The 26036-nt window shown below is 40.8% G+C and overlaps 1 protein-coding gene across 8 annotated transcripts in view; it reads right to left on the bottom strand.

Moving 5' to 3' along the window:
- The window catches only part of Mllt10 (MLLT10 histone lysine methyltransferase DOT1L cofactor), a 148512-nt gene extending 128562 nt beyond the window's left edge, over positions 1-19950 (bottom strand). For 5 of the 8 annotated variants that reach the window (XM_069990490.1, XM_069990492.1, XM_069990494.1 and 2 more), the window contains exons 1-3: positions 19163-19258; positions 18842-19001; positions 14611-14690 (exon numbers count right to left, since the gene is read on the bottom strand). In XM_069990490.1, coding sequence (XP_069846591.1) covers positions 14611-14690; positions 18842-19001 — 240 coding nt within the window. In that variant the 5' untranslated portion in view covers positions 19163-19258. Of the gene's footprint in view, positions 1-14610; positions 14691-18841; positions 19002-19162; positions 19444-19931 lie in introns of those variants that run through there. The other 3 variants (XM_069990489.1, XM_069990487.1, XM_069990488.1) reach the window with 3 other exon arrangements.
- Between the last annotated feature and the right edge of the window lie 6086 nt (positions 19951-26036).

Below are 26036 nucleotides of genomic sequence, written 5' to 3'. Positions count from 1 at the left end.
TTCCTCAGTAACACATAAACAGAAAAGGTCAGAAGTGGCACTGTGGTCCAAGTGGCAGAGCGCTAGCCTTGAACAAAAGAACCTCAGCCAAGGCCCTGAGTTCAAGCACCAGAACTGGCCAAAAAAAAAAAAAAAAAAAAGTATAGCTCAGTGTTATAACGTTTTATTAGCAAGTACAATCCCTGACACCAAAAGAAAAAGAGACCTGGGTTGGGAATGTGGCTTAGTGGTAGAGTGTTTGCCTAGCATGCATGAAACCCTGGGTCGATTCCTAAGTACCACATAAACAGAAAGAGCCAGAAGTGGCACTGTGGCTGGCTCAAGTGGTAGAGTGCTAGCCTTAAGCAAAAGAAGCTGAGGAACAGTGCCCAGGCCCTGAGTTCAAGCTCTAGGACTGGCAAAAAATAAGTAAAAAAATAAAATAAAATCTATATTCAATAAAAAAAAGAAAAAGAGACCCAAATCCTAAACATTTATTTACCTATTACAAGACCTTCAAAATAAATAAAGCAAAATAAAAACAAATGCAAATACCTACAATCATATAATTTGAAAGTTTCAGCAAATCTTAGATATTACAGAGCTAGTAAAAATCAGTAAACACACAGAAGCCTTGAAGAATACAATTAACCAAATTGGCCTCTGTGACTTTATAGGACACTCCACAAACTTACTCTGCTAAAATACATATGAACATTCACCAAGATGGACCAGAGGAGAACCATAAAACAACTCTTAATTTAAAAGGTTTTAACACACACACACACACACACACACACACACACACACACACACACACACACACACACACACACACACACACACACACACACACACACACACACACACACACACACACACACACACACACACACACACACACACACACACACACCTTTTCTCATTTTCTGACCAAAATGAAGTTAATTTGGAAAGGTTTTATGGAAATATCAAAGAAAAATCCCAATACTTGCATCTAGATATACTTGTTTTTTAGCCTCAAACTCTGTCTTAACCTCTCAACCTCTTAATCTGCTGGGATGCTTGAATCACCATCTCTAATCTAAACATTGTTTTGTGGATTTCTTTTTCTGGGGGGGGGGGGAAGGGGGGCTTGAGAAGGGTAAATAAAAGTGGTAGTAGTGGTTTGAACTCAAGCTTGTACTTGCTACAAAAGTACTCTACCACTTTAACCATGCCTCAGTCCAATCTCTTGCTGGTTAACTAGAGAAGAAGATTCTTGAACTTTTCTGCCCAAGCTGGCTTTAAATCTCGAGATCCTCCAGCTCTCAGCACCCTGAGTAACTAGGATTATACATATAAGCCAGCAGTACTCTGCTCTTAATATACTCTTTTATTTTTATTTTTCTTTTTTTCAACTCAGGGCTCTATTAGTTTTTTTGCTCAAAGCTAGCACTTTATTACTTGAGCCACTTTGGGCTTTATGGTGGCTAATAAGAGTCAAATACTTTTCTGCCTAGACAACTTTCCAACCTCAGTCCTCAGTTCTCAGCTTCCCAAATAGCTAGAATTACAGGTGTGAGCCACTGGTGCCACTGGTAACCAATGAGTTACAGTTGGGAATGGAGTTGAGTGTTAACCACCTGCCAAGCAGAGATCCTAGTTTTGACCCATTGTACTGCATGTAAAGAAAAAAATCCTACAGACATGAGGAAAAACACAATGGGTCAATGAATCAAAGAAAAACAGGAAACAAGGAAACATTTTAAGGTACTAACATAGCCAACAATTGAGAAGGAAATGTATAAATGTCTGTACCCAAAAAGAAACAGGCCAACTATATATCCCAAAACTCAAAAAATAGAGGCAGGAAGACTGAAATCAAAGCCAACCTAGACTACATAGCAAGACCCTGTTCCTGCCACAAAAGCTGATAAAAAGGAAGAGACAAACCTCCAAATATGGTAGGGTATCCCTAAAATCCTAGCACTATGGAGGGCAATCAGGAGAAGAGAATGAAAAGTTATCTCAAAAAGCAAATTAAGGGGGGGAGGGGAGGATGTGAGTGGGGAGGTGGGATATGGGAAGGGATAAGAAGGAAGTGGAAACAAAGGAGGAAGCAACAATGCCTGATAAGAAATGCACTCATAGCCGGGCGCTGGTGGTTCACTCCTGTAATCCTAGCTACTCAGGAGGCTGAGATCTGAGGATCTCGGTTCAAAGCAAGCCCGGGCAGGAGAGACCATGAGACTCCTATCTCCAATAAATCACCAGAAAACCGGAAGTAGCGCTGTAGCTCAAGTGGTAGAGCGCTCGCCTTGAGCTGAAGAGCTGAGGGACAGCGCCCAGGCCCAGAGTTCAAGCCTCACGACCGACAAAAAAAAAAAAATAAGAAGAAGAAATGCACTCATCCTCTGTACAGTACTAATGCACTCATCCTCTGTACAGTATTTTCATAATAAAATTTTTTTAAAAAGCAAATTAATGGAGGAAAGATACTTTTCTAAAGTATAGCGCAATTAGATATTCACTGACCAAAAACAAATTGACTTTAATATCATAACCTATAGAAAAACTAAGTCAAAATAGATCACATCAAGCATAAAAGTATTAAATTTCTAAAGAAAACGTAGAAGCTGGGTGCCAGTGGCTCATGTCTGTAATCCTAGAGCACTCACCTCAAGCTGAGCTGAAGAGCTCAGGGACAGCACCCAGACCCACAGTTTAAGCCTCGCGTCCGACAAAAAAAAAGAAAGAAAACACAGGAGAAAAATCTTCAAGACCTAGCTAGCATTAGAGAAAAATTCATTAGAACTGACACCAAAAGCATGCATGATCCATAAAGGGAACACAGATAAATAATGTACTTCATCAATATGAGTCAATTTCCAGTGCTCAGCAGATGAAACAGGAAGATTCTGTGAGGGCAGGCTAGGCTACATATCAAGTTCCAGGCCAACCTGGGGAATACAAGGAATCTAGTGGAAAAAAAATATCTAATAAATATTAGGCTAGGAATATGATTCAGCCCAGTGGTAGAACACTTGCTTTGTGCAGCTGGGTTCAATCTCCAGCAAAAAGGACAAAGACCCAAAAAATATGCATCATTCAAATATAAATATGTCAACAGAAAATGTCTGAAAAAGACGTAACAGGTCCAGCACAGTGGCACATCCAGTAATCCTAGCTAATATGGAGATGGAGAGGAAGATCACAATTTGAAGCTAGCCCTAGCAAAAAGTCCACCAGAGGGGCTGGGAAAGTGGCTCAGTGGTAGAGTGCTTGCCTTGCATGCATAAGGCCCTGGATTTGATTCCTCAGCACCACAGAAGCAGAAAAAGCCAGAAGTGGTGCTGTGGCTTGAATGGTAGAGCACTAGCCTTGAGCTGAAGAGCTGAGGGACAGCACCCAGGCCCAGAGTTCAGGCCCCACAACAGACTAAATAAATAAATAAATAAAATAAAATAAAATCCCTATTTGTATGACTTAGTATCTTGAGACCTAGAGTTAAAATCCCTATTTGTATGACTTAGTATCTTGAGACCTAGAGTTAACTTCCCTATTTGTATGACTTAGTATCTTGAGACCTAGAGTTAACTTTTGCCAAAGCTAGCTAACTCTTAGTGAACAACCTGCCTAATACTAAAGTTGCATGTGTAAAACAACAAATGCTAATAAGTCCCTATCTCTAATTATTTCCTTTACCTATTTTATATCCAAGGCTACTATATTTCCTTGTCACCCAGAGCCAAGTACTCAGCAAACAGAAAGAAATCTCTTTATCCCAGAGCCCTAGGAATTATTCAAACCAGACAACCCAGCCTGCTTAGCTTTCCTCCCCCATTCCTTCTACTCTCCCAGTTTCTTTTCACTTCCTTAGATTCCTGACCCATCCCAGGGCTACTGTATGTGACTCCTTGGGACCTGGAGTATCAAAAAAAAAAAAAAAAGTCACCAGACAGACCCTATCTCAACCAATTAGAAAGAAAAATCCGAGGCTGGGCGCTGGTGGCTCCTTCCTGTAATTCTAGCTACTCAGGAGGCTGAGATCCAAGAGCCATTCAAAGCCAGCCCAGGAAGGAAAGTCCATGAGATTCCTATCTCCAATTAACTACCAGGAAATCAGAAGTGGTGTTGTGGCTCAGTGGTAGAATGCTAGCCTTGAGCAAAAAAAAAGGGCTTAGGAATAGCACCCAGGCCCTGAATTCAAGTCCCACAGCTGACAGAAAAAAAAGAAAAGGAAAAATCTAGGTATAGTGGCACACAGCTGTCATCCTCCTAAGCAGAAAGCATAAACAGAAGGATCACAGTCCAGAATGGACTAGGTATAAATATAAGACCCTATTTGAAAAATACTTAATACTGACAGGCACCGGTGGCTCAAACCTATAATCCTAGCTACTTAGGAGACTGAGATCTGAGGATCACGGTTCAAAGCCAGCCAGGGGAAGGAAAGTCCGTGAGACTCTTATCTCCAATAAACCACCAGAGAACTGGAAGTGGTAGAGCACTAGCCTTAAGCTGAAGAGTTCAGGGACGGCACTCAAGCCTACAGTTCAAGCCCCACAACTGACAAAAAAAAGAGAAAAAAGTACTTAATATTTAAATAGCTGCAACTGTGGCCCAAGTGGTAGATTCTGGATTGAAAGGATAATGGCAGATCTTCTAGACATAGACTTTAAGACAACAATTAACAATCAAAGATAAAGTAGGGCTGGAAGGTGGCTCAGTGATAGAGTGCTTGCCTCACATCTATGAGGCCCTGGGTCCAATTCCTCAGCACCATATCAACAGAAAAAGCCGGAAGTGCACTGTGTCTCAAAGGGTAGAGCTGAAGAGCTGAGGGACAGCGCCCAGGCCCAGAGTTCAGGACCCACAACTGACAAAAAGAAAAAAAAAGAAAAGAAAAAGAAAGACAAAGAATTAAAGAAAGATATGGGAAAATAAGAAAACAAAGAAACAAAAATATTCCAAAGTACAACAACTAAAAGAAAAAACTTCTGCAGGGATTCAAAGGTAGATATGAACAGCACAAAAAGAATAATAAACTTTTCTTTAAGACAAGACAATAGAAATTATCCAGTCTGAGGCTGGGCACTGGTGGCTCATGCCTATAATCCTAGCTACGCAGGAGGCTGAGATCTGATTATTGTGGTTGGAATCCAGGCCTGGCAGAAAGCCTGGAGATTCTGATCTCCAATTAAATACCAGAAAACTGGAAGTGGCTTTGCGGCTCAAAGTAGTAGAGAACTAGCCTAGGCAAAAGAGTTCAGAGACAGTGCCCAGGCCCTGAGTTCAAGCCCCATGACCAACTAAAACAAAACAAAAAAACCCTGATAAAGGGACTAGGTAGGTATGTGGCACAAGTGGTAGAGCACTTTCCGAGGAAGCATGAGGCCGAGTTCAATCCCAGCATCATAAAAAAAAAAAAACAAAAACAAAAACAAAAAAACCTAAATTTGGCCATTTGAAATTAACAGCAAACAAAGGAGGAGGCAACAATGCTTGATAAGAAATGTACTCATTATCTTGCCCATGTAATTGTAACCCCTCTGCACAGTATTTTCACAATAAAAAAAGAAATTAACAGCAAAATTAACAATGACAGAACTTAAGAGTTACTCTGAAGAGTACAAGAATGGAAGTCTATCATATTTTATGAGCCTATGCCTAAAATTAGGTTTAAGACAGTCTACAATAAAGTACTTAAGTATGGAAAGCCAGTATTGTGGACATCTATTGTTCATCTGCTTCATAAATTTCACCCTTCTTTTCCAACCATCATCCACCCCTCTCCCCCCTGCATTATGGAAACTCTCTTACCCCTGACTCCAACTATGTAGTTCTAGTGAGGGTTGACATTCATAGTACCCACCCCACTCCAGCCAGAGGGATGGTGGGTACATGATCCAAGACAGGTCAATCAGAGTCCTTCTCAGAATTCTTCAAGAGAGCCCCTTCTCTTGGTGGAAGGGGCTGAGAAGATGAAAGCCAAAAGCTGCCAGCAGTCATGGTTCCAGCCTCATGTAGTAGAGAGTCTGTAGTATGAAAGAATGAAATCAACACGCAGAGAAACAGAGATAAGAGGTGAAGTCCTAAATCCAATGGAAGGAGGAAGAGAAAACAAACACCCTGATAATGAGATTAATATAGTTGAGGTAACTAAAGACCAGAGTTTGATTCTGGACTGCCTGCCTGGCAGCCAGAACAAAAGAAAAACAGAAGTACTATATATGTTTAACAAAAAAGAGGAACATACACCAGATCCCCAAACATAGTCATCTTCCTGATGATAAACTGTTAAAGAACTTCTTATAAATGAAATTTCATTTAAAGATCACCAAAGATAAAATGGACAGTGTCCATGATGAAATACATCTGACTATTAACAGCAAACGCAGATTCCATATGCATCACTTACAATGACAAGTAGTTACCTCTTGATCATTAAGCACAACTAAGAGATTGGAATATAGTAAGAAGTTGAGGAAGTGAATGTATAAACTATGGTTTTATTTTTCCAGAAAGCCTACCAATAAAGGTCTAGAGAGAAAAGGCTCAACATGTAATGAGGACGTAGAACCAATGGGAAGATACAAAAACATTTTTAAGATGAGGAGGGAAATCAGATAAAAGAGATAACATTGACAACAGTAATAGGTAAAGCATCTAAGAAGAAACTGGGTACAAAGGCACTATGGCTGTAATGCCGGCAGTTGGGAGACTGAGGCAAGAGAATCATGAATTTGAAACCTGTCTTAAAAGAAATCAGAAAAGTCCCCATCATTAGCACAAAGTCTTAAAAACTATCTCCTCTGCTTCCGTAAATACAGAAAGTCAATATTGAGATTTTTAAAAAGCATAAAGCCACAAATACAAAAAAAAAAAAAAAAAGAGCATAAGGCGATACCCTACAAAATTTTGGAAGTTAAGGAGAATGGGATGTAGCTCAGTGATAGACTACACACATGCTTATAAGCACTTAACAGACACCAAAGTCAACGCTAGCATGCACATACACGTGCATGCACACATACACACACACAAATAAAAGATTTCACAGACCAGGACACATCCAAAAGTAGCCATTCTTATCTTCTACAAAACAGCACTGCAAATCAGACGAATGTTAAAAGCCCAGGCAGCAGTGGCTAGGGGGAATGCATATGCAGTGATGGTCTACACATATGGGCCATGTCCCAAGTTTCCCAGTAAGTCTAAAACAAGAGCGACTGAATATATCCTAAAAAGCAATCAAATCCATTTTTGCTCCTCCACCATACCCTATCAAGTCTTTCTTTAGCCTAGGAAACTTCAGTGGTTAATTTCCTCGAGACAGCAAACAAGAAGAAATCTAGGAGCTGGGAATGTATGTGGCTCAGTGGTAGAATGCTTGCCTAGCATGCATGGGTTCGATTCCTTAGTACAACATAAACAGAAAAGGCTGGAAGTGGCACTGTGGCTCAATTGGTACAGCGCTAGCCTTAGGCACAGAGAGGCTCAAGGACAATGCCCAGGCTCTGAGTTCAAGCTCCAGGACCAGGGGGAAAAAAAAAAAAAAGAAGAAGAAGAAATCTAAATTCAGGGACACTGAACAGCTGAAGGAAGGGGTATTTTATTTTAAAGGAGTTAAGTGAAAGTCAAATTCTACATACTCAAATTTTGGCACCCTTCTAGCTCAAGGAATACTAATAACCAGGCCTGCCAACATCAAAAAGATACTTAGAAATTTCTCTCTGATTAAACAGAACCAATGGTCCCTGTCTACACATACAAGTATTCCAATAAACTCACTAGAACCTTGTCTTTTTTTATTTAAATTTTATTGAAAATGTACATAGAACCTTGTCTTAAATATGAATTTATGGCTAAGGGTCACAATTTGGATTTTTGGAGGAATGGTACTGGAAAACTCACACTTCCTAAGCTGGTACTCTACCATTGAGCCATAACTCCAACACTGTTTTTCACTGGCTATTTTCAGGATAGGATCTCAATACCCACCTAGCATGTGCCTCAACAGCAAACTACCTACCCTAGGATTCCCATAGCTTCTGAGGTCATCAACACAGGCCTATACCACCCATTAAGATAGATTCTACAGGACTTTTCTGCACAGACTAGCCTAGAACTGTGATCATCTTCCTGTTATATGCCTCCCATGTAGCTTGAAATGACAAACACTTGCACCGTGCCCAACTATGGTTTGACGTAAGTCTTTCAAACTTTTCTGCCTGAACTGATCAAGACACTCCCATTTTCAGCATCTCCCAACCATAATCACTAGATTTTTTTTGGGGGGGGGGGGGGTGTCTGGTCGTGGGGCCTGAACTCTGGGCCTGGGCGCTGTCCCTCAGCTCTTCAGCTCAAGGCTAGCGCTCTACCACTTGAGCTACAGCACTTCCGGCTCTTTTCTTTTTGCTTATGTGGTGCTGAGGAATCAAAGCCAGGGCCTCATGCATGCAAGGCAAGTGATCTACCACTGTGCCACCTTCCCAGCCCATAATCACTAGATTTTTAAGTGAAGACTAATAAGGAAGCCAAAACAGCTGGGCACTGGTGGTTCACACCTGTAATCCTAGCTATTCAGGAGGCTGAGATGTGAGGATTGTGGTTTCAAGCCAGCCTGGGCCGGTCAGGAAACTCCATGATCAGCTTAACTCCAATAAACTATTCAAAAAAGTCAGAAGTGACTCGTGACTCAAGTGGTAGAGCACTCACTTTGCATAGAAAGCTCAAGTGGTAGAGCACTCACCTTGCATAAAAAAGCTCAGGGACAGCTCCCAGGACTGACAAAAAAAAAAAAAAAAAAAAAAAAAAGACCAAAACAAATGAAAGGTAAGTATCCCAGGAGAAGAAAACAAAAAACTGAAATAAAGCAAAATTCCTGATTCTCAGGATTAAGAAAAAACACCGCATCTAAAACACAAAAGCAAAAGCACACCAGGTAGCTCTGGCATGTAATTTCAGGAGGCTAAAAATCTGAGGACACAGGTTCAAAGCCAGCCATGGCAGGAAAGTTTGAGACTCTCGTCTCAGCAAAAAGCAGGAAGTAGATATGTGGTGCAAGAGGTTAAACATCAGTCTCAAGCAAAAAAAGAAAAAAAAAGCCAAGCAAGAACATAAACCTAGAGTCCATGCCTTAGTACAAGCACAAAAAAATTAAACTTAAAATTAAAAATAGAACACAAAAACAAAATAGAACCCTTGGAAACTAAAAAGGACAACAAAGACAAAGAGCCAGTGGTCTGTTCCTGTAATTCTAGCTACTCACAAAGCTGAGAGCTGAAGGACACTGTTCAAAGGCAGCCAGGGCAAAAGAGTTTGAGACTCCACCTCCAGAATAACCAGCAGAAAGTCCAGATGAAGGAGGTTCAAGTGCCTCCTTCAAACAAGATCTGAGGATTGTGATTTGAAAGTCCAGGCAGGAATGTCTGAGAGACTCTTATCTGCAATTAACCACCAAAAAGCCAAAAGTGAAGCTGTGGCTCAAGTGGTAGAGCACTAGCATTAAGCAAAATCATCTCAGGGATAGCCATAGGGCACTGAATTCAAGCCCAAGGACTGCCCCCCCCCCCAAAAAAAAAAAAAACTGGTATTGGCAATCAATCAGTAGAATGACAAGGAATAGAGATGTCATTTAGTGGAATAATAATAATAATAACAATTCTAACAGAGCCAACACTAGTGGTTTATACCTGTAATCCTAGCTACTCAGGAGGCTGAGATCTAAAGACTAAGGCTCAAATCCAGCCCTAGCAGACAAATTCAAGACTCTTATCTCCATTCAACTAGCAAAAAAAAACAGAAAGTGGAGGTGTGGCTCAAATAGTAAAGCTCCAAACTTGAGCAAGAATTCTAAGCAAGATGCAAGGCCTTCAAAAATTCAAAAACATTTTTCCTGACCTAAATTCATGTTCCTTAGCATTATTTATCACACCAAAAGTACGTCAGTATTTAAAGTATCAGGCCAAGTGCCAGTGCTCACACCTACAATCCTAGCTGGTCAAGAGAATGAGTTTCAGAAGTCTGGAGATGCACTGTTTGGAGTCAGACTGGGCAGACAAATCCAAGAGGCTTTTTATCTCCAAAGAACCAGCAAGAAACTTAAAGTACAAGTATGGTTCAAGTGGTAGAGCCCTAGCTATAAAGCAAAGAAAGCAGAGCAAGAATACAAGATTCCAAATTTACCCAAGGTTCTGAATTCAAGCCCTAGTACCAGAAAAAAAGTATTAGAAATAATCCTGATACAGAAAAAGTACTGCCAGATACTAATGGCTTATACCTATAATCCTAACTACTTAGGAGTTTGATATCTGAGAATCACTTTTTTTTGGGGGGGGGGGGTGCTGGTACTGGGGCTTGAATTTAAGACCTAGACACTGTCCCTTGAGCTTTTTACTCAAGGCTAGTACTCTACCATTTGTGCCACAGCTCCACTTCTGGCCTTTCTGATACTAATTAAAGTCTCACGGACTTTCCTGCCTGAGCTGACTTCAAACCAAGATCTCAGCCTCCTAAGTAGCTAAGATTATAGGTGCCAGGCTGAAATCACATTTTGAAGCCAGCCCAGGAAGAAATACCCATCCGACTTTTGAGTGAAAAAGCAAGCAAGAACATGAGTTCCTGAGTTCAAGCCCTAGTAATGCCAAACAAACAGGTATGTACCCATTAGCAGGAGACCTGTATAGCGTGTCCCCCCACCCAACTTTTTTTAAGAGAAAGAATGGAGCTATGTAGCCCAGACTAGCTAGCCTTAAACTATTGCCTCTGTCTACCAAATACAAAGACTAGAAGCAAAAACACCACACTCAGCTAGAACTTTTTATGCAATCAAAATAACGTGATTAATAGAAGTTCTGAATGTGATGTTGTGACCATCGAACAACCCTGAAAATAAAAACTGTATGTCAAGAACAATATAGGTTGGATACAGGCTGACCCACTGTAACAATGAGATGTAGAAGACACTATGTTAAAACAAACTTTACAACTTGGGGTGGGGGGGAGGAGTTGGGAAGTTGTGGAGGGAAGGAATGATTAGGGAAAAACAAAGGAGGGGATAACAACGCTGAAGAGGAAATGTATTCATTACCTTACTCAGGTACCTGTAACCCTTCTGTACATTCTCTTTACAATAAAAAATATATAATTTTTTTAAAAAGAGAACAATATAGGAGGCAAATAGAAATCACCTAATTTCTAATGACTACACAAAGTTATAAAAAGCTCTACTAAAATAGACAGGTGCTAGTGGCTCACGCCTGTAATACTAACTTCTCAGAGACTAAGATTTGAGGATGCAGGTTTAAAGCCAGTCCAGGGAAGAAAATCTGTGAGACTCTTACCTCCAATTGAACACCAGAATAAAAACCAGACCTGGAACTATGGTTCAAGTGGTGGAGTGCCCAGGCCCTGAGTTCAAGCCCCAGGTCCAGCACATGGAAGGGAAGGGGAAGAGGAAGAGGAAGGGGAAGGGGAAGGGGAAGGGGAAGGGGAAGGGGAAGGGGAAAGGGAAAGGGAAAGGGAAAGGGAAAGGGAAAGGGAAAGGGAGGGGAAGTGGAAAGGGAAGTGAAAAGGGAAGTGGGGAGGGGAGGGGAAGTAGAAAGGGAAGAGGGGAGGGGAGGGGAGGGGAGGGGAGGGGAGGGGAGGGGAGGGAAGGGAAGGGAAGGGAAGGGAAGGGAAGGGAAGGTTCTAAAATATCTTTCCAGATTCCTTTTATATGAAAGAATACCTCCTTCCTAATTTATAGAAGCCACCATAATCTAGTGGCTTAATCTCTTAACAGAGAATAAATGTAAAAACAAAAACAACTCATAAAGACATCTTCACAACCTCTGGTAGAAGAATAGGAATCTAAGAAATACAACTGCCCAAGTCCTGAATATTAACTTAAACAGTTAAAAATACAAAAAGCAGTCAGGCTCCAGTGGCTCCAAGCCTATAATCCTAGCTACCCAGAAGGCTAAGATTCAGAGAATTGTGGTTCAAGGTCAGCCTAGGGAGACAGTCTGTGAGACTCCATTTACAAAATAGGGGGAGAAAGCAGGTTGGAGGTGTGGCTCAAGTGGTAGAGCACAAGCCCAGCAGGCATAAGGCCCTAAATTCAAAAGCCAGTACTGGGAGGGAAAAAGTTATCAGTTGTCTTTATCTGTGAGAACCTCAGAGATTTGATGAAATAATTAAATAAATTATATAAGACACTTCACACAATTAACATGGTAAACACTCAAAAAGGTAACTACTACTACTACTGGTAGTTTGAGTACCATAGAAAATTTCAGAAAGAAAAAAAAATAAAGCAGGAACAGAGATGAAAGCAGAAATAAGAGTAAGACTTAATTTAATTCTCTCTAGGTCATGGATACATAAACATGCTAGAATTCTTGATTCCTGTAATCTTACGAAAAATTTCCCTTTTGCACTTAGAATGAGAAACTGATTCTTAAAAACAGACCCTTCTGGGCTGGGAAGGTGGCTCAGTGGTTGAGTGCTTGCCTTGCATGCTTGAGGCCCTGGGTTCGATTCTTCAGCACCACATAAGCAGAAAAAGCTGGTAGTGGCTCTGTAACTCAAGTGGTAGAGGGCTAACCTTGAGCTGAAGAGCTGAGAGACAGCGCCCAGGCCCAGAGTTCAGGCCCACAACCGACCAAAAAGAAAAAAAACAGACCCTTCTACCAGTTGCCAATGGCTCATACCTAGAATCTGTAGGAAGCTGAGACTTGGAGGACCACAGTTCAAAGCCAACCTAGGCATAAAGGTCTATGAGACTCCATCTCTAATTAACCAGCAAAATATAGGACTGAAGGCATGGCTCCAATATTAGAGCGGCAGGCATAAGCAAACAAGCCAAACAAGTATAAGCCCCTGAGTTTAGGCCCAGGTATAGACAAAAAATAGAACCCCATCTTTAATAATTGTAAGGAATTAAGAGGAGACTGTATTTCTTCTTTAAAATCTTGGTGGCCCCCACACCTCACCAAAGTAAGGTAAAATAAAACATATCCCCAAATATACCTATCACATTTACCATGACATTCTGACCACATGCTAGGGATAATAAAAATCAAGAGGCAACAATTGACATTTGAGACATCGACCCACACTCCAAACATTACTTTATCCTCTTTTTTTGGGAGGGGGTCCAATCCTGGGGCTTGAACTCAGGGCCTGCACTGTCCCTAAGCTTCTTTTGCTCAAGGCCAATACTCTACCACTTGAGCCACAGCACCACTTCTGGCTTTTTCTGTTTATGTGGTACAGAGGAATCCAACCCAGGGCTTCATGAATATTAGGCAAGCACTCTACCACTAAGCCACATTCCTAGCCCTACTTTATCCTCTCTTGATATCCACCTTTCTATTTTCTTATCTTCTCTGGTCTTTATTATACTCTTGACACCTCCGGCTTCAACTAGCAACAGTTACTGATAAAGCATAAATTCCTTTGCCTGGTAACTGTCCAACCAAACCACAATGCTACAAGGAGAAAAATAGATCTACATAAACTTCAAGTCTTGAAATTTTTTGTTAATTTCATTCTCCATTTGCTAAGTCTTATTATCTTAGCACTACAATAACAGCTTTAATTCTGCTACAATGCATTCTTACACCCAACCAAAAATTATCAACAAAGCTATCAAACTATTACTGTTATTTGACCTACTGGGTCACAATTTTTACAGATCCAAGTTAAAATGTTTATTTTTCTAATTTTTCAAGTTCTGTACTAGTCAACACTGAGAAATTACATTGAAAATGGCAGTACTTTTGCATGATTAGCAAAGATTTCTACTATTTCTATTTCTATTGATATTCCCAAAAGTTCAACTGCAAAAAATGCTTTTGGCCAGCCAAGAATACAAAAAACTTATCTCCTCCTTATAGAGCATTTACACAAGGGTTCAGAAAAGATCCATCCTGTTGCTTTATGAAAAGGACTAAACATCTAAAAACAGGGAATACAGCAGGCAGGCCAAGTAACACAGACACATGCATAGATATAGTAGAAAGAATATGATAATGGCTAAAATTCTTGGGGCTTTTTCCATTAAATAAAACCTATCAAGCCAGGCACTGGAAGCTTTTACCTAGCTGCTCAGGAGACTGAAGCAATCTAAGGCAGATAGTTCAAAGTCACATTAGGTAAGAAAAGTCCATGAGACTCTTATTTCCAATTAGCAACCATAACACCAGAAACAAAACTGTGGCTCAAGCAGTAGAGCTCTAGCCTTGAGCAAAATAGCTCCAGAAACAGTGCCCAAGCCTTGAGTTCAAGGCCCAGGACTGGCACAAAAAAAAAAAAAAAGCTAGGAGAAATGACAATGTAATTTCCTTATGTTTCTATTGCTGTTATAATCAATTACATTAGCCAATGTAACTTTCAGAACACATGGAACATTACTACTTGTATAGATATAAAGTCCTGGCCAGGACTTCACATTTTCAAAGTATCTATCAACATATACTTATTTAATTGAATTTTTTAGATTTTACATAATCTATTAAACTCCAAGTGAATATTTGGCTCAAATGTTCTTAAATTATAATACTAATGACAAAACACTGTCATTCATTGAAACTGCAACCTTAGTGTGGTACCTAAGCTAGTCTCTTAAGAATTTTAGTGTAAGTGATAAATAGTTCTTACCACTCTAGCTGCTCTCTCCTGAGATTCACATTTCCTGCAAAACCATGGTCCTGTGGGCACTTGAACAATGCCATAGCAAGCTGTTGGAAACAAAATATTTTAGAGTGTTAAAACTGGAAGAATTACAGACAACCAATCTTTACAAAACTCTAGTAAGCTACTCCTCAAGCTATCTAAATCAACTGCAAGTGGGCTGTAGCTCAAGTCGTACATCACTAATCTTGAGCATAAAAGCTCAGGGACAGCTCCCAAGTCCTAAGTTCAAGCCCCAGGACCAGTATCAATCAATCAATCAATAAGCAATCGGTATTATAGAAAACAAAATGAAATATAATGTTGAAATTGAAATACTTTGTGGTAGAGCATTTATTTAGCATGCTCAAGGACCAAGAGTTTAATTCCTACAACAAAAGAGAAAAAAGTAGTATTTGTATAAAAATGTCCAGAACAGGATAATACATACAGAAAGATTAGTGGCTCCCTAGGATTTGCTGGAGTTGGATTCAAGGACAGTTATTAGGGTGATGAAAAAGATCTAAAACACTGGTAATGATTGCGCAATCTATGAATATATGCAAAGCCACAAATTGTAGATTGTAAGTGTACATTCAGAATTATACATTCAAAGTTGTACATCTCATGAGGCTGAGATGTAGCTCAGTGGCAAAGCACTTGCCTAGCAAGTCCAATGTCCTGGGTTCAATCCTCAGTACCAAGAAAGAAGAGACCAAAAAAAAAGTACATCTCAATAAAGCTATTATTTCAAAAAACATCTCAAAAAGTTATTGTTTTTTAAGAAAGAAAAACATGCTCATTTCTAAGTATTTTATAATCTGAATGTTCTGAGTACATGTCAAATTCATAGGCTCACTAAAAGTTGTTTTCTGTTTTTAGTTTCATTTTTTTGTTTATGTAGTACCAAGGAATTGAATGGAGGGCCTCATGCACACTAGGCAAGTACTCTACCACTAAGCCACATTCCTAGCCTGAAAGTTGTTTTGTTGGCTGGGTATGGTGCCACATGCCTGTTAATCCCAACACTCCAGAAGCTGAGGCAGAAGGATCTGAGTTCCAGGCCAGCCTAGGATTCATAGTAATACCCTATCTCAAAGAAACATAAGCTGGCGGGGTGCAGGTACCTCAAGCCTTAAGAAGGTACCTCAGAAGACTTGAGACCTGTGGACTGAGGTTTGAAGCCAGACTAAGCAGACAAACCTAAGACTCTTATTTCCAATTAATAAACAAAAAAGCAAGAAATGGAGGCCTAGCGCAAATAGTACTGTTAGCCATAAGCTGAAGAAGCCAAGCAAAAGAGGCTCCTCTCTGCTCCCCAAATAAATTTTTTTTTAAATCCAGGGCTGGATAGGTAGCTCAAGATACAATACTCGCCTAGCAAGTATAAAGCCCTGAATTTCATCCCCAGAGTAAAAGGGAAAAAAGTTTGCCTTTAGTATTAACACATAATTAGCTGAAATTTTTCAGAAAATGTAAAAAATGCATTCAGTTGACATTCACATGAGTTTACTCAGCAGAAACTTAAAAAATTATCTAACTATTGGGAAGCAATAAAGTATAGAATGAGAACATTCAGTCCTACGCTTGAACTCAGGACTTGGGTGCTGTCCCTGAGCCATAGCTCCACTTCTAGTTTTTTGGTGATCAAATGCACATCAGAATCTCACAGGCCTTTCTGCCCAGGCTGTCTTCAAACTGCGATCCTCAGATCTCAGCCTTCTGAATAGCTAGGATTACAGGCGTGAGCCACAGGCACCCAGCTACAATCAGAAATTTTTACAACTCTTAACAACTGAAGTTGAGCACCCTAATCCCTTTAAACATGTGTAAATATGTCACAGTGTAAGTATTTATCAGACAAGAAACAGTATATCCATACTGCTACTTGAGGTACTCATAACAGAAAATACTTCAGACTTAAACATTTTTTGTATTAATAATTATCCAATTTATAAGTAATACCTCCAGAAATGTCAATGACATGGTAATAGAAATGGCAAATGCCAGTCCTAAAATCATACTATCTAGTTTTTGATATATATTGTTTTTATTCCTTAAGAAAGGTATACAACTGTGTCTTTCTTTAAAAGAAACTGAAAAAAATAAAACTGCTTTCTCAGGTTAATTCATTATGGCAGATCATCACCACTGCCATTCCCAGTTGTAACATTCTCCATTCTTTTTTTTTTTTTTTTTTTGTCGGTCGTGGGGCTTGAACTCTGGGCCTGGGAGCTGTCCCTCAGCTCTTCAGCTCAAGGCGAGCACTCTACCACTTGAGCTACAGCGCCACTTCCGGTTTTCTGGTGGTTTATTGGAGATAGGAGTCTCACGGTCTCTCCTGCCCGGGCTGGCTTTGAACCGCGATCCTCAGATCTCAGCCTCCTGAGTAGCTAGGATTACAGGCGTGAGCCACCAGCGCCCGGCACATTCTCCATTCTTTAAAGAATGTATTTGAGACCTCAGCTAGAAGCCTGGCAGGTGAGAACCCTGCTAATCCCAGTACTGCCAAAGAAAATGAGGACTGGGCTCCGGTGGCTCATGCCTGTAATCCCTAAATACGCAGGAGGCTGAGATCTGAGGGTCACAGTTCAAAGCCATGCCAGGAAGGAAAGTCCGGGAAACTCTTCATCTCCAATTAACCACCAGAAAACCAGAAGTGGCCAGGTGGCTCAAGTGGTAAAGTGCTTGCCTTGAGCTGAAGAGCTCAGGGTCAGTGAGTGCCCAAGCCCAGAGTTCAAGCCCCACGACAAAAAAAAAAAAAAAAAAAGAATGAATGAATGAGTGAATGAAAGAGGAAGAGGAAGGGAGGGAGGAATTTTCCTCCACCCTCCTTGATAATAATGTCCCTTCAAATACACAACTAAACACCTTTATCATTAATGCCAGTTTGAGAAATGGAAGGGGTGGAAAACACACACACACACACACACACACACACACACACACACACACACACACACACACACACACACACACACACACACACACACCCTAGATTGGTTCAGCCTGGATTTCCTATGCCAGTTTGAGAAATGGAAGGGGTGGAACACACACACACACACACACACACACACACACACACACACACACACACACACACACACACACACACACACCCTAGATTGGTTCAGCCTGGATTTCCTATGCCAGTTTGAGAAATGGAAGGGGTGGAACACACACACACACACACACACACACACACACACACACACACACACACACACACACACACACACACACACACACACACACACACACACACACACACACACACACACACACACCCTAGATTGGTTCAGCCTGGATTTCCTTAGTACCTGAAACAGAAAAGCCAGAAACATCAAGGACCAGAAAAAAAATCTCTCTTATGTGGCATCCTTCACTCTTTTAATATTCGCTGAATGAAAATACCCAGAAATAACTAGGAAGCAACCCAATCCCCACTGGTGGCACCACCATCTCCTCTTCTTGAGTGAGTTAGGCCGAGGAGGGACTTGATGCAGCCACTAATCAGCTTGTCCCACCAGTCTGAGGGCAGCTTAGCCCCAATAGGGCTCAGTTGGGCACCAGTAGCTTTGCACCAGCCTTCTCCACGGGAAGCTCCCAGTCGTCGGCAGCAGCTGGGTCGGTGCCAGAAAGCTTGGGGTGCAGCGGCAGAGGCTGCCTTCCCTTCCCTGATCTCTGAACAAGCCGGGCAACCCTCCCCACTTCTTGCTCGCAGCCCAGTCACGTTTGGGAGCCTGGCTCCACGGAACAGGAAGTCTGCAGACACTGCGGCAGCCAGGACCAGGCAGGCAGGGGGCGGAGTCTCTGACTCCCAAACCCACACCCACGGCCGCTGTGACCCCAACGCCGCCGAGCCCACGCTTCCCCACCCGGGCGCCCTCTGCAAGCCCCGCACACCACGGCCGACCCCAGAAAGTCTGCGGACTCCCACCCCACGCCCGCCGCCCCCCGACGCCGGGTAGGCACCAAATGACACTTGGGAGTGAGAGCGCAGAATCACATGACAGTCCAGGCCACACGCACTTTCCTCGCACATGCTCGGCCCGCAGCCCTCGGGCCGCGGCGGACACCGGGAGGCTCCCGCGGGGGGCCCCGACGCCGGGCGGGGGCGGGACGGGCGGGGCGGCCTGGCGATCGCGGCCCAGGTAGGGGTGGCGGTGGCAGGAGGGAGCAGGCCGGGTCGGCCCGGCGGGCGGTGGGGTGTTTTTACCTTGATGCACCGCGACGCTGCAGCCGTGCCCGTCGCAATAAACCAGCGGGTTCTCGGCCCAGCCTCTCTCGTCTGAGCAAACGCAACAGCCTCCAATCATCTCCTTCATACTATGGGAGACCTCGTCCTCCAGTGACACGGGCCGGTCGCTAGAGACCATCTAAGAGGGAGTTGGGGGACCATTAAAAAACACATGCAAGCCAGTGAGTGCCCCCCCACGCACACCAACACGCGTCCTTCCCCCGCCCCAACTCCCGCTCCCTCCCAGCGCCCCGGCCTCCGCCCGACGCCCGCCCGCCCGCCCGCCGGCCGCTTGCTCACTCGGGCTTTGCTGCTCAGTCACTCACGTTCCGCACAGGAGTCAGGAGCCATGTCCTTGATGACTCCCCCCACCTCCCCTCCACCGCCTCCTCCGCCTCCTCCTCCTCCTCGGCGTCTTCCCACCCCACCTCCACCCGGCCGCTAACGCTGGCGCCCGGAGAGGGCACACATAATCAAGTAGGCCTCCGCACAGGCGCACTGGGGGGGCTCCCGCTGAGCCTCGGGTAGCCGGGGAGGGGAAGGGGTTGCGCTTCCTCCTCCGAGCGTCACTCGGCGTGCGCGTGCCCGTCCGCCCTGCAACCAACGTGAATGAGGAGGCCAGGGGTGGGGTGAGTGGGAGCGGGAAGGCGAGGCCGGCGTGCGCGCCGCCGCGTCCGACGCCTGCCTGGGCCTAGCTCCTTAGACAGCCCCTCCCCGCCCCGCTCGTCATCGCCGAGGGGAGCCGAATGTAGGCGAGCGGAGCCCGCGGCGCGCGCGCGCGCGCGATAGCCGAGAGGAGTGGACGGGAAAAGCGCAGGGAGCGCGCACGCGGGGGGCGGGACATTGGGCCGCGCTCTGCGGCGCCGGGCGCGCGGCCTGCGTGTGCGCGTGGAGTTAGAGGCTGTGGAAGGAGGGTGGAAGGAGGGCAGGTTCCCAGGGCCAGGCGGGGTCTCACGCCCAGTGAAGCTTTAGTGCACTCTTCCCCCCCTCCTCTACACACACGTACGCATACACATACACACGCACGCACACACACGCACCCCGGGCACATCCTGCGCTGGGAACCTACCTGATGGCCTTTTCCTCCAGGACTGATCCGTGGGTAACAATGGTTGGGAGAGGATGCCAGCTTCCATGAAGGGTGTAATGAAGCATGGCTTCCTGCAGTTGGCCGCGCGAACTTCACACTACTGCCCGCAGCCTCTCCAACCCATTAAATTCACATCCTGGCTTCTTCCCAAAGTTCCCCCATTGGAAGTGTTGCCAGATCGACCGCCCATTTACGCACCGCCTTGGCCCCAGTGACGAATGAGAAGTGCACCGCAGGCCGGAGGTCAAAAGCTTGTGTTAGGGTTATACCCGGGAAGGGAACCCCAAGGCTGCCCTGCCTCGCAGTGCGGGAATGAGTACAGCAGACGATCAGGAATTTGCAATATGAACTATAATGCAGCTGTGCCACGGTCCAAGGGGAAGGAACCCAAGTTGTCCTAGTCTGTCACCAAAGGATAATTAACACTCTAAGACGGTGTAGAGTCCAGTTGTGGTTGAGAATGACTCTGATCTAGCTTTTTCTCCGAAATTTACTCCTGGAAATGGAAGGTCTAAGTGGCAGAAAGATAGGAGTTCCCTTCCTCACAAACAAATGGGGGGAGGGGGGAAGAATGGATTAGGCCTCAGTAGATTAATTAGCTGGATGCTGAGCAGTTTTTAAGCTGTAAAATCTTCCTAAACCCAATATTGATTTTAAGCAAAAAAAAAAAAAGTGTCTAATCATAAAAGTTTAGCATGAAATGGGAATTATGGAGAGATTGTTTTAATGGCAAGCATAGTTACAAGGCGAATTCACGGCTTTTGGTTAATAACTTGAAGGTACTAAATGGTTTATCAGGAATTAGCAATATAATGTGATGATCTGGAAAATGCACTTATATAATGCTAAGGGATGGAGGAATCCAAATTCTAGGCAGTCACCAGAACATAATAGAATGGTTTAAGCTTTAAAAGCATTCCCAATGTTCTCATAAAGGAAAAAAAATGGCTAACGGGGCTATTTTTTCTATTGCAAATTAATTGCTAGAAATCTATTTAAGAAAGATAATATACTACAAGTGTACATTAGCAGATATAGTCAAATGTTTTAAAAGCTAAGTGAGGTAATGGAAATCTACCAAAGTTCATGAGAAAATGTACACTAAAAAGAAAAAAAAAAAAAAACGAGGGATGGAGTTGTAGAAAAAAGACAGAAAAATGAGAATTTGCCTGTAACCAAACCAATACATTTAGAAAGTGACCACAGGATTACACAAAAAATGAAATTTTTAGGAGGATGTGGCAATAATTAAATTTCTGGATCTACAATAGCTTCTTAAAATGTCTTTGAAAAATAGTGTCTTTGAAATTTTCTTAAGGAATAGATTTACTTATTTCTAAAATCCCTTTTATTAACATATTTGTTATGGGGGGACTCATTGTGGCATTTCCATACATGCCTAGAATGTACCCCATCAACCTCATGTCTTTGAAATTTACAGAGTTAAAATAGCCTTCAAACAAAAGCATACTGTTTTGTGTATCTTAACTACACATTGTATTTTACCTTTACCCTTATAGAAAGCATACCATTTCAATATCCAATTCCTGTTCAGACTCTGCATGTAGAGCTATTTTGAGTTAAATCAATGTGAAATGTCCCCAAGAAGACATTAAATTATTTAAAGATCCATTCATTGTACTTTTCTGTGCATTTGGGCTTAATTCTTGTGATTATGGAATTAATTTGCTATGTAAAGAAGGATGAACTTATCTTTTTCTGTAACACCTAATAAATGTAAGCAAATACTTGCTGTCTCTCCAAAAAAAGTCATTCATAAGAGCATTTTAAATTTTTTTGAAAAACAATAGGGGAAATGCACTATATTACACCAGGCCTGTATATAAATTTTGTTAATGACATATAAATGTACAAATGGTAACAAAGCATAATTCAAATGATTGAAAACTCATTTTTAACATAGTCTGTATTGTTATGAAAATAATGGCAAAAAAAATCAGTGGGGTAAATAGATAATTTTTAACTCCCATACCAGATATTGAACTTTTTTATGCTATATCTCCACAGCATAACGTTTACTATATTTCTATAAAATATTAACTGCAAAGAAAGAATAACTGACAGTGTAAGAGTTCAAATATATGGTGAATTATTTATTCATTCAGTAAATATTTATTGAACATTTACTGTGTCAGGGACTGTTTTGGATATCAGGAATATAGCAGTAAGACATGTATATTTGTCCTTTTTTAGATATATATATTAGTATAACAATATTTAGTTGAATATGCCAACTCTTATGTCTCAGAATGAATAAAACAATCATTAAAATTGTTCAAGTAAATTTTTTAAATACATTGAGGCATAAAAATAACAAATTAACATGAGATTTATAGAATAACTTCATAGAAAAGGATGATATCAATCTTAAAATAATGTTACCATCTAAATCTAATTGTATATTCCCAAAATATCCAAGTTTACCTAATACCTGTAGAATAAAAAGCCTGTTATCTCTCATATTCTTCTTCACATAATAGCCCCTAACACAGTACTGGCTCATCTATTTCCCTAAACTAATCATCTGAGGCAAACCACAAAAACTGAAGGAAAGTATTTTATGATGTAACCTCTAACCCTACTATAATGGGAAAATGTATTTTCACTTCATGGGTAATATATCTTCTTATAATTTTCTTTAGTCCTTAACTGAGGCACCAAATTTTTGAATTTGCTTTTTTATAATCAATCGCATAAGTAGATACAGGGGAAGAAGTATTTAAAACCACATTTGATTCATAGATTAGCATTGTACATATTTTTTCTCCATTTGAAACAAGTTTCATTTGACTTGTTTGTACTACTGAATTTGCTTTATCAGACCCATTGTTAAAGCATATTTCCATAATTAAGTGTAGAATAGAAACAGGTATATTTCTATAACAGTAAGACTATATACACTTTCCTTAGATCTCATTCTTGCCCAAGTGCTTAAAAATACTGAATCAGCTCTGATACTAATTTTTAAACAAATTCAAATTCATGCATTTCTAAAGCTAACTGGAAACTATAACTTTGCTTCTAAATAAATTAGTTAGAAAGATGGGGGGAAAATAAGCTCTTCTTAAGATCTATGCACACTTTCAGATGTATCCTCTTTTAAATAAAATTATATAAACTGAGCGTAAAATTTTGTTTCACTCATTTGGTATCCAAGAGTTTTTACCTTTTATATGAAAAGCATCATAAGCCATATACATTTATGGGACTTTGATTAAAATACTGACATATTTCTGAAATGAGTTTTGTTATTTACCTTACAATGAGTATGTGTCTTTATAGACGCAAACCTGCACATGGCATCTAAATATATTCTGTATTTAAATTTTCATTAAAGTGTATTTACTTCAATTATATTTTTCAGTTGAAATTCTGTTAATGGATTTTTGCAAGATTCCATTTAATGAAACCTGTGAGTCTTATTAGATGACCTTTTTTTCACAATAGCACTCAGCAAATGCCTAAAATGTCTTGCACATAGTAGGCCAACATGAACAATTTTTTAAAGTACAATACTGGTGTTTAACAGCTAGTTACAATCAAATCTTTATTCTTTGGATTAAAGCAAAGACTTTATGTAAGACTTTGTATGTATAACGGAACTAAAATTAAAGGAAGTTTTCAGATAAACTACTTTACTTAAAGATTTTAATAGCTGAGTTAATACACATGGAGAGTTTTTATTTCCCAGATAATTTAGAATCATCTACATTAAATAATCTTAAAATGTTAACCACCTTTTCATGTCAGAGTCATTATATAAGTCTCTTAGAATGAATTACAACTAATATTATTGCTAGATGCACATCAGTTTTATAAAGTTCAGTTAGGTAATTCTCATTTAAATCATATGCAAGGTAAATAGAAAATCTTTTTTAAAAGATGAAAGTCTAATATTTCCTTTAAAGGGTTGGTTTAGTTAATGTTGTGTTTGGCTTCAGAGATATTCTTTTGCTATAAAATTGATATTAATTGGCTGCACTTACATTTGAGGAGGTAAAACACCATGTAATTGTCAATAGAAGAATAATGCCTCAAAAATGCCTTTAGATCTTCTCATTGTTACCTGAATCTCAAACATTTCATCTGGGCTTTTTTTTTTTCCCTGAGATTCAGCATAACACTTTGACTTTTCAGGATATCATGTATGTAATGTAAGAGGAGGATTGTAAAGTCCATGTTCCATTTTTTTACTGACAGAGACCTTCACTGTTATAATTAAAGTGTGATTTAAGTGACAATTTTAGGTTTATGTTTATAGGATACAACACAATCATCTAGGCCAAAAGATTCTGCCTATGGAAAAGAGGAAAATCAGTTTGGGGCTGGAAAAGAAGCTTAAAAGAAATGAAGCATATCTAGTATTGAAAAAAAGGAGGAGGAGGAAGAAAAAGGACAGGAAAGGAAAAACAGGGAAAGAAAAAAGGAGAGAAAGAAAGAAAGAAAAAAGAAAAAGACTGAATTAATAAATATTATTTGGACCTAAGAAGGTCACTTTTTAAGATTTAAATGTTTTCCTCTCAAAAAGGGGCCACTGCTTACCAAATCCCTAAACAAGCCCAAGAATATGTTAATTAAGTGCATTGTGTTCCAGAAAGACTGAGTTTGACAAATTCATTTTTTATTCCTTCAATTAAAAAACTGTCTAGCATATCTGGGACTTTAAAAATCTTCTGTGTAGATATTTACCTCTGGAAATTGTACAGTAACAACGCCAAGGACCAACATGACCCCATAGGGTGAATCTTGCAAAACTTAACATTCCTAGCAAATTAAAGCATTGAAGCTCTTTTTGTCAGTTTTACTTTACTGTGGAATTAAGAGCCAGAATGTAGGTAATTTTTATATGGTTGCACTTTAGCCCAATTTAAAACACACAGACACAATCATCTTTGGTTTCAAGCAGCAGTGGAAAATATAAAGGCATAATATTAAAGAAAGGTATCACAAAGACTGACAAGGAATGCTACTTGTCCCTCTACATCCCCACCCCCACTCCTGCCCTTCTTTTGCACATTTGTTTTTTTTTTCTCACAAGTATATCCTAACTTGTATCTAATTTTTGTACTTTAAATGAAGCAAAACTGCACGAGGTAGTAAAAGATGTAAAAAGGTTTGCCTACTACTGTCAACTACTAACAGATAAACTTGTAAGGCTATTCAAATATTCAAAGACTTACAAATAAAAAAGTGTAAATTGGCTGGGAGGGGGGGTTAAGTGTGGAGCTGAATGAACAGATTAAAAATACTTAATTCTCAACCCTGTTTTTTTTCTATTCAAACCTTTTCATAATTACAGTTCAAATAACTTCTCCTATAAGAAATTTCTCCCAGTGCTTCGAAATAACTCAATGATTTCTATGAGGAAATCCAAGTTCAGAAAGAAAACCGGGAAAAATGAAAGTGTTAAAATGTAAATAAATTCTATAGCATTTCAAATGCAAAATTAGACCACTATTACTTTTAACTGACTCTTAAGGGTGTTTTTTTTTCAAACATACTATTTATGAACATCATCTGTTAACTTCTTTCTTGTAATTCAAAACCCTTGCCAAATGATGTTTTCATGATGACGTGTAAATATAATATTCCATTAGAGATCAATTCTAATTGGTTTTTAAAAATCCACCTTGGGAAACAGTGCTGCCTAATACACAGACTCCTAATGAGTATTTTCGAAGGAATTTCCGCAAAGTCTATTATAAATCTAAGTCGAAATTACTCTCTTGCCCTATCAAGGTTTGGGCCACTGGACTGAAATTATTTCTTCAGGAGCTTTCACGCACAATGACTTTGGTCATGTCTACAACACGAGCACTTGTTGGAAATCTTCATTTAAAAAACAAAAAACTGTGACATTTGCCAGAAATATCCGCCCCCCCCCCATGCCTTACCAAGGAACACAAGCAGAGTTTCCTAGATTGGAGTTGCAATTATCTGTTTCCAAAACATGGTTTAAGGGCACAGGAGACGTTTTTCCCTTTAGAAACTCAACTGTTATTTGGAAAATGCATTTCGCAGGAAGAAATCCAGCCCCGCTGTTAGGGCTAGCTGGGCTCAGCC

Source organism: Dipodomys merriami, unplaced genomic scaffold (assembly GCF_024711535.1).
Source record: "Dipodomys merriami isolate MVZ:Mamm:240054 unplaced genomic scaffold, mDipMer1.0.p SCAF_4, whole genome shotgun sequence".
Taxonomy (NCBI): Eukaryota; Metazoa; Chordata; class Mammalia; order Rodentia; family Heteromyidae; genus Dipodomys; species Dipodomys merriami.
This window is presented reverse-complemented; position numbering and strand designations above follow the sequence as displayed.